Source organism: Harpia harpyja, chromosome 6 (assembly GCF_026419915.1).
Source record: "Harpia harpyja isolate bHarHar1 chromosome 6, bHarHar1 primary haplotype, whole genome shotgun sequence".
Taxonomy (NCBI): Eukaryota; Metazoa; Chordata; class Aves; order Accipitriformes; family Accipitridae; genus Harpia; species Harpia harpyja.
Window position 1 is genome coordinate 55282252 of NC_068945.1, and position 9419 is coordinate 55291670.

Consider the following 9419-nt stretch of genomic DNA (forward strand, 5'->3'; position numbering starts at 1 on the left):
ACAAAGTGAAAAATGAGCATGCAATAATCAGAGCCAGTGGAATACACTTGACTGCAGGCTCCATCCTTGCTGGGCTTCTGCCTGAGTGTGGCTCCTGGCTGCTGATGGACTCTGTAACCTCTGTGTGTCTTTCCCTGCAAATGCCTTTTAGCTCTAGAATATGTTCTTCCGGCTGTTGCAAGTTGTTGTAACAGTAAAGCTCCGTGAAAGAAACACTACATTTTATTGTTGTGGTGGCACTCTTCTGTCTTCTAACAGGTCTGTAGAGCAGAACCAGCAATGATGGCCAGCTCCAGGGTCCACCTAGTCCAGCATCCTTGTCTGTTAGAGGCCAGAAGCAGAAGGTTAGGGAAAGAGTGTGAGAATGGTGCAAACATTGAGGGTTACCTCCCCTGATGTATTCTTCCTTCCTTTCCTAGCCCTTGGCTTACAAGCTTTCTGAGCCCAAGGTGCTAGACTTGGTTTTCATGTACAACAGCCCTTGATATTTTTTTTTCTTCCATTCACATCTAACCATTTTGAATGGTGTGCTCTGTAATGCCTGCAACCCCTTCTCAATGAGCTCACCTTTATGTTCAGTACTGGGGTACATTTTTCCATTTTGGGACCCACAACTTTGTTGAAAAATGAACTCCACAGAGTAACTATGAGTCACCTGAAAAAAAAAAAGTATGCCTTTTTGGTCATTTAAAAATTTCTGCTTTATAGATTCATGTGCTTCCCTGTCATTCTTGGATTATGAAAACTAAGACATCATAATTCCTTATCTGCCTTCTTTGTACTATCACAGTTTTATAAACCTTTATCATAGTCTTCCTCAGCCATCTGTTTTTTCAAGCTGAAGAGTCTTAGCCTATTTAATCTCTTTTCACAGAGAAGCTGTTCCATATTTCTGCTTATCCTAGTTGCCCTTCTTTGTATCATTGCTATATCCTTTTAGAGATGGTAAGACTAGAAATGCACAGTATTCAAGATTTGTGGAGGCACAATGGACTTGTATTCAGCAGAATGCTGTCTTCTGTTCTGCTTTCTATCCCTTTCATAGTGATTCCTAACATCTTATTTCCCTTTTTGACTGTAACTGCGATTCCTACACACAGCAATTCCATGATTTTTTTTTTTCCCCGATAACTGATTGAGAGACTATTCTTGTAAATTATTTGCTTTTGTCTTTCTTTGAAAGTATTTTCAGGAATTTTGCCAACGCTTGTCTGGGCACTTCTCAGACCCAGGAACGTGACGACTGTTGGGTTGGGTAACATCTGAAGTTTAGTTGCAAATGGATGTGGAGTCATGCTTGTACTGTCACGCAAACTTTCCTGAAACTATGCTAAAGACATTTAGGAGGCAAATTAACTGAAGCAGGCTGCCAGTTAATGCAACCTCTCAACAGCAGAGATAAAGGTATTAGAAAAGAGTGGTTATCTTTAAAGGCATTAGACAGTAAAATTATCCTTGCTAATCTGGGTAGAAGAGCATGAGTATTCTGGGGGAAAAGCCCCAGCAGCAGAAGTGGTGTGAGTTAATATCCAGGATTTTAGGTTTCATCTGCAGGACTCAAAATTTGATGTGATCATATGTACAGATAACATTGTAAGCAGTTAAAATAATTAGCAGTTACCAGTGGTTTTTTGGTACTAGGAAGGCATTATTTAGGAAAATAACGTGTCCCTGCAGTAATTTCTCAATTGGTACTTTGCCCCCCCCTTCTGAAGAATTTTATAAAGAAAAGAAATTCTAACAAATAATTGGGAAGAAAAATTACAGATTTTTTTTCTCTTCTCTGTTCCAATGTAGACATTCACTGTATTTTTAGAATAATGATTGTTAGAAATTAAGATCTACAGAAAATTAAGTCATTGAGTCTATACATCTTAGTCAAGCCATTTTAATCCACTTCTTCATTTTATTCATCTGTTAAAGAAAGGCAATATTTACTTACACAACTCAGGAGTACCGTGAGTGATAATTAATGCTTATAAGAAGTAGTACGATTAAAATGAAGAGCTATGCACTTCCAAAGGATTATTAATTTTATTATCATAATTTTTACTGTACTGAGCTATTGTAAATTACTAAAAGATAGCCAATTACCGTGGATTTTTTTGAGATGACTTTGTAAGGTATTACAAGGAGAGTGTAAATCTGAATCTGAGAGTGTGGGAGCTCCTGCCACTGAGAACATGAGCATAGGTCATCTCCTGTGGTCCAGCAGGTGATGAGCCTCTTGCTAAGCTGTGGTCACCCCATGGCTGCGACCAGGCACTCATATGCCAAGAGCGTGACTAACTGCAGCACGGCTGGATCAAGAGATGCCTGGCCCTGACGCTTCCAGCTCCGGGCTCTTGTCCTCTGCATGGTAGGATACCTCCCTCAGTTAAATCAATCTGCCTGCATGACTGTGCTCTAAAGTACGCTGTGAAATGAATCCGATTAAAAACGGCCCTAACACCATCGTTTTGGGAAAGGGTTTTTTTTAAGAATGGGTAATTTATAAAGCTGGTTTAGAATATGGCTGCACCTCGAGACTGTCCCCATGAAGATTTAAAATAGCTTTGTTAATATCCACTTTAAATGGTTATTTGGATTAATATTATTGAGTTTCCCATGAACACAAACTGAATTATACTGTGAAGAAAATTCATTTATTTCCATCGGCAGTAAGGAATAATTTCTCACGCATAATTTCTGCCTCTTATTTGACTGGCTTTCTAGACATTCCAATTTAGGTTCTTGATGAGTTGAGAATAAAAGATTTCCCTATTTTAAACTGAAAGATTAATTACAGAACAAAGACTGTCTATGAAGAAAAATGTTATTCCTTGCCCTTTACCGATGCTGAGAGAAAGTAATTAGTTAGGAGTTTAATCAAACCCTGAGTAGGATTTGTAGGGAAGGTTAAACCAGCTCTGCCCTTGCCGATACCTTGCTGTTCTGGGTGCGGGGAAGAGCTCTGGTTTAATTGAAACAATGCGGGAACCTAACAAGACACTCTCCCTGTAACAGCAATCTCTGAAGTATCAGAAAGCATGGTCTAGAGGGACATGGGATTTCACAGCAGCTGAAAAAATTGTGCTCTAAAGCTGCAAGCGTAGCAGTGCCATGCAGAAAGAAACGGCACTGTGGACTCAGCAAGCTGGTGACTCTCACAAAGGGCTCAACCAATGCAAAGACTGAGTTTTTTTGACTTCATTTGGGATATGCTTTGCTGGGATACGAAGCCAATCCCTACGATGCTGTGAATATTTCAGTGTTGACAGGCTGGAGAAATGGGCTGCCAGGAACCTCATAAAGTTCAACAAGAAGTGCAAAGTCCTGCACCTGGGGAGGAACAACCCTATACACTGATATATGTGGGAGGCCACCCAGACGGAAAGCAGCTTGGCAGAAAGGGACCTGGGGGTCTTGGTGGACACCAGGTTGAACTTGCTGCAAAGAAGGTGAAGAGTATCCTGGGCTGCATTAGGCAAGTACTGACAGCAGATTGAGGGAGGTGATCCTTCCACTTTATTCACTGCTGGTGAGGCCACACCTGGAGTGCTGGGTCCAGTTCTGGGCTCCCCAGTACAAGAGAGACATGGACATACCGGAAAGAATCCAAAGAAGGGGCACAAAGATGATGGAGGGACTGGAGCATCTCTCCTATGAGGAAAGGCTGAGAGAGCTGGGACTGTTCCGCCTGGAGAAGGCTCAGGGGGATCTTAGCAACGTATGTAAATACCTGTAGGGAGCATGCAAGGAGGACGGAGCCAGGCTCTTCTCAGTGGCGCCCAGTGACAGGACCAGAGACAGCGGGCACAAACTGAAACACAGGAGGTTCCCTCTGAACATCAGGAAACACCTTTAGCACTGTGAATGTGACTGAGCACTGGAACAGGTTGCCCAGAGCAGTGGTGGAGTCATACAATATCTTGAGTTGGAAGGGACCCATAAGGATCATCGAGTCCAACTCCCTGCTCCTCGCAGGACTACCTAAAACTAAACCTATATGACAAAGAGCATCACTGAGGTGCTCCTTGAACTCTGACGGGGTTGGTGCCATGAGCACTTCCCTGGGGAGCCTGTTCCAGTGACTGACCACCCTTCTCAGTGAACTTTTTCCTAATGTCCAGTCTGAACTTCGCCTGATGCGGCTTCATTCCATTTCCTCGTGTCCCATCGCTGGTCACCAGAAAGAGGAGTCTCCATGCTTGGAGATACTCAAAAGCCATCTGGTCATGGTCCTGAGGAACCTGGTCTAGGTGGCCCTGCTTGAGCAGGGAGGTTCGACAAGATGACCTCCAGAGGTTCCTTCCAACCTCAACAGTTTGGTGATTCTGTGACTTACGATGTTGAATGACTGGCCTACAGGTTCGTGTTAAAAAAACCCCTCTGCAGCAGGATGGATGTATTTAATATTGTATGGCGGACTTCACTGTACGACATCTGTTTACCCATTTTTGTCGTTTCGCTCGGTCTTTGCTCTTCCTCCGGGGCAGCCTGCCCATTGAAGCGTCCAACCAAATCCTTACTTGCACACATTTCACGTTAGAAACCATCTTTGCCCACCGCCCTGTGAAGAACCTCGTCCTCGCAGTGAGGCGCGACGCTAGCACACGGCACAGCGGTCGCGCCAGACCTGCCGGCACCCCGCGCTGTTCCCTGAGGGAAGGGGCCACTAACTGGGACGCCCTACCGGGGGTGGGGGGAAGGCGGTCCAGTGGCGTTCCGGGGTTCCCCGTCGCCGTCCCCCGCCCGCGCCGCTGACGGCAGGCGGACACCTCCCGCCGCCCCGGGAGGGGAAGCTCCCGGCCGCCCCCTCGCCGCCCCCACCTCGGCCTCCCGCGGGGCGCCCGCCGCCCTCCCAATGGCTGCCTCCACGGCGCGGGGGGCGGGGCTTGGCCCGCCGGACGTGTTTCAAACGGGCCAACCGCCAGGCGCGGAGGGAGGGTGGTCCGGCGCGCAGTCCCCGCCTGGGAGTTTAAAGCGCCATTTTGTGCCGGGCGGCAGGATATCGATCGTCGCTCCCTACGCGGCGCGTCGGCGGCGGGGTGCGGTGAGGGGAGGCGAGGCGAGGCGGTGGGCGCTCGTGCGCCTCGCCTCTCCTGCTCTGCTCTCGCGTCTCGGCGCCTCTCCCCGCCACCCCGTCCCTCTGCCTCCATGACCCGCAGTAGGAAGCAGGCGGCGCTGGAGAGAGGAGCCGGGAAGATGAACCAAGAGGCGGGGAGCGCCGCGGCGGCGGCCGCGGGAGCCCGGGCGGCGGCGGCGGGGGCAGCCGGAGACGGAGCGGCGCCCGCCGCCTGGGGGCTGGAAGGGGAGGCGGAGAAAGTTGTGTACTCGCGCTCACAGGTCTCCTTCGCGGGCACCAAGGCGCTGGGCGACGCCCTCAAGCTCTTCATGCCCAAGTCCACGGAGTTCATGAGCTCCGACTCGGAGCTGTGGAACTTCCTCTGCAGTCTCAAGCACGAGTTCTCCCCGGTCATCCTCCGCAGCAAGGACGTCTACGGATACGCCTCCTGCCGCGCCGTCGTCCCCGACCCGCCGCCGCCCACGGCGGAGCGGCCCCGCCGCCGCGCCGGCAAGCGGCGCCTCCCGCCCTCCGACGCCAAGCGCCGGGCCGCGGCGGCGGGTGGCAGCGGCAAGCGGCGGAGGCGGCGGCGGCGCCGCCGCAGGAGGGGCCGGGAGAGGCAGCGGCAAGCGGCCGCGGCACCGGCGGCCGACGGCCCCCGCGGCGGGGGGGAGGCGGCGTTGGCGTTGGAGCCGCCGGGCGAGGAGGCGGACAGCGAGCGGGGCAGCCCGGCGGAGGGGGCCGCCTGGGAGCCCTTCGGCGGCAAGTCGCTGGAGGAGATTTGGAAGGCGGCCACCCCCCGCCTCACCACCTTCCCCACCATCCGGGTGCGGGGCAGCGTCTGGAGCCGGCGGAGCCTGGCGGCGGCGCGGCGCCGGGCGCAGCAGATCCTCGGCGTGGACCTGTCTCCCGTGGTGCGGGTGCGCCGCTTCCCCGTGGCGCCGTCCTGAGGCCGCGGGGGGCCCCTCTCCCCGCGGCGGGAGCGGGGAAGGCCGGCGCCTCATCTTCGCCGCGGCGCGGACAAAGAGACCGATATCAGTCACCTGTTTACATTGCTTTTGTCTGGATCGTGTTCTGCTGCTGCACTTTATGGCTCGCTCGGGCGGGGGCCGGGCCCCCCAGCCGCACGGGGGGGGCGGCCTGCCGGGCCGCCGCGCAACCGGGGCCCCGGGCTCGGCCGCGTCCCGTCCTGTCCCGTCCCCGCCGGGGCGCGGGGAGGCGCGAGGGACCGTCTGGCAGGTATCACGCGTGGGGACCAAGTTCCACTTCCACTTTTTTCTCTCCCATTGGGCTACCTCACTGGTCCAGAAGTCCACCCGAGAAGTTATTTTCCAAAGGAACTTACTTTCATGCTTGTATAATAAAGCACCATCTGATTCTTGCTATTTTTTTTTTCTTCCCTCCCCCCTTTTCTGATGGATTATGTATGCGTTGTGGTGTTGCACTAGTATGTGCTCAGGGTATTTTGAATCCCAAGCATTCCCAAGCTTCAGTTTACTCTGATCAAGGATGCGTAAAGAATGGAGGTTCAGGACTTGTGGCTGTTCTTGATGGTGCAAAAACTTTTTTTTTTTTTTTTAAATTTCATGGGCTTAGTGATATATAAAAATGTATCGCGCAGTATAATTGTTACACTTTTGTATCTAAAGTCATTTTTAAAGTTTTCTAGTTGAACTAATGTTTGTTTCTATTGAGCACCTAAAGATAGAATCATCCTGATATTTTATAACCCTGTTTACTTTAGGGAAGCTCATTTGGTCAACCTAAGTGAACTTAATAAAAGTCAAAGAACAAGTGACGTTTCAGTTCAATGAAACCGCACTGGGACGGGATCCTGGGTGAAGTACACAATCTAGGCGCTTAATGTAAACAAGCTTAGAGTTTGTGAAGAATGTCACTGCTCATCAAAGCAATGTATAGGTGTCCGAAGGTGAGCTATGATATGATGTTGGTGCTGACAGCCAAAAGTCAGTAGCTTACAGGCCACAAATACCACACTGAAGTGCCTTTCTCTGCAAAAAGCAAGGCTTGATAGCTGATCGCTTCATAACAAAATAGCGCTGGTTGTTATCCTGCGGTTGTGAGATGATTAATGATGGATAATCATATTTAACATAATTACTTGCACGTAATTATTTTTATAAACCTCTCTTGGGTTTCATGGTAGACTCTGATGCAAAATTCATCATGTAGCTTGATCATTTTGACTGAAAAATACCATGTCATTCTGTGCGATAGGCAGTCTCTTTTTAAAGTGGTTTATTAAAGGCTTTCCTTAGGTCTTAGACCTCGCAGTTGGTGCGTGAGGAGCAAAGGTGTGCATATGAGAGAGAATGTGATATTTCTTTTAATATTTTTTTTATGCTTGGGAAAGGAATAAGAAATGCTTGGTAATAGACAGTTTATGTCCCTCGTATCCCATCAAATGAGACTGACCTACCAATTTCCGCAGTGGAATGAATGACTTCACAACTTGCTTATAGAATGATTTGGTGACTCTTAAAATTTATTTTCTGATGGCTGTTGACTCCTTGTTGCCTGCTGCCTACAGAGGCAATAAGACAGCGTGATGTATAGAGGCTGCTTGTAAAAACTTGCTAGCGCTAACCTAAAGTAGCCAGCTTCTAAAACCTGCTTATATTTTCTAGTTCTTACTTAGCGAACCTGCAAGTTCTTATTCTTCCAAACTAACAGTTAATCTACTCTATATCCATCAGGCTTCTGAAATTGTTTACATAATGTTAGACTGCCTGCTGATCGCTGCAGTAGTGCCATGTCACATCTCAGAAGTGAATTAGGAAATGAAAGTTCAAGGGTGCATATTGTTGTGCTATTGCTCTGGGTATAATACCTGCTTAAATGTAAAGGCAAAATTGTGTTGATTTAAAACTCAGTCAAGCTGCAGTGTGACCAAATGCTGAGGCTCCAAGTATTTCAGTTTTGACATTCCCCTTTAGAAATGCAAGTTAAGAGTATCGTTATTAGTTCTTGAAGCATCTAGTTGATTTCAGTGCTCCTACTGTTAGGTTATTTTTTTAGTATTCTTTTGAAAGATATGTGTAGAAAGATGATGTAAGCAGTTGTTTTGTGCAGATTCTTCACTTAACTCGTAACCAGACGCAGGACAGGCTAGATCAGATTTCAAGGGCAGAGTTAAGGCTGCCAGAGGTATGATATGGGAGACACTGTATTAAATTTGTGCTGCCTTGTTTGGAGGCTTATCCCGAAACATTCTGTGAGGGTACAAAATGCAATGAAGTAACTTTAACTCTGTTGAGTGACTCTTGTTGTCTGGGCTGTAAGCAAAAGGCTTGCTTATTTTTCTCTTGGTTGCAGTTTGACTTCTTGGTTTTGAAGTGGCAGCTTTATTGGGGGTATAGTACGCTTTGCTGATACCCTGTTAGCAAGTTGGATTGAAGTTTCACTGTAGTCTAAACTCTGGCAGCTGCATTTACAGATCTTTAACAGAGCTATTTCAGTCTGTGAAGTCAGTTAAGGGGGGAAAATCTTTAGTCAGGTTTTCTGGCAAATTAATGTGCTGAAATAGCTCAGCAAAGGATCCGAGTACAGGATGGGGTGTGAAAGCGTAACAGTTTACAGGGAAGCTAAGACAGCTAATTTCATGATTGTTTTCATGGCAGTTTGTGGCAATCCAGGACAGGATTATCTGTGGTCCAGCTTCTCCCCCCCCCCCCCCCCCACCTCCTTTTCCCTCTCAAAGCTGCAACTCCTACATACCTCTCTCTCTTTATACTCATCTGAGGAAGCTAAGCAATCATAACACTATTCAATTTTAGGTTTGGGCAGGTTGATACCTGTTGGCTTTTCAACCTTCTAGCTGTAGACCAGAGCTGAGGAAGGATGAAAGGTGTGCAAAACTGCTGCAATACTGAGTTAAATAATTTTAAACATGGAAGCCTTAGGTTTTATTTTACGTAAAGGGCTAATAATGTTATTGTACTCTACCTATACTCATGCTGTTGGAGAAAGTGTGGTGGGTTAGATGGACTTTTGGTCTGACTCCGTGTGGCTGTTCCTATGCACACACAGAGCAGTGTGAGAGGTGTGATTTGTTCGATTTAACTCAGTGGTTTCAGCATCCTGTCATATGGGGCTGCTTCTGAGATTGACAAAATGCAGGCCCAGAATAAATGGAGTGTACAATGCCCGGTCTAGTTCAGTCAGCACAGATGGTTTCATATTAAACAGGAATCTTGTGGTAGCCTCTGTTGCCAGACTTCTCTCGCAGTAGCTGGTTCCCTCCCTTATGAGCTCCCTTCATACAATGACTTTGTGTACTGGAAGTTGTGCTATTTCCTTTATCAAATCTGAATTTTCATCCAGTCACTCAAAGTTTATTGAACTTCAGAAT

At 48.1% G+C, this 9419-nt stretch overlaps 1 protein-coding gene across 1 annotated transcript; it reads left to right on the forward strand.

The window, feature by feature from the left end:
• The first annotated feature begins 4525 nt into the window (after positions 1-4525).
• On the forward strand, positions 4526-6841 carry CCDC71L (coiled-coil domain containing 71 like). The gene has a single exon (XM_052790264.1). It carries the CDS (start codon positions 5140-5142, stop codon positions 5995-5997), a length of 858 nt encoding a protein of 285 aa, XP_052646224.1. The 5' UTR covers positions 4526-5139; the 3' UTR covers positions 5998-6841.
• The last annotated feature ends 2578 nt before the right edge of the window (positions 6842-9419 follow it).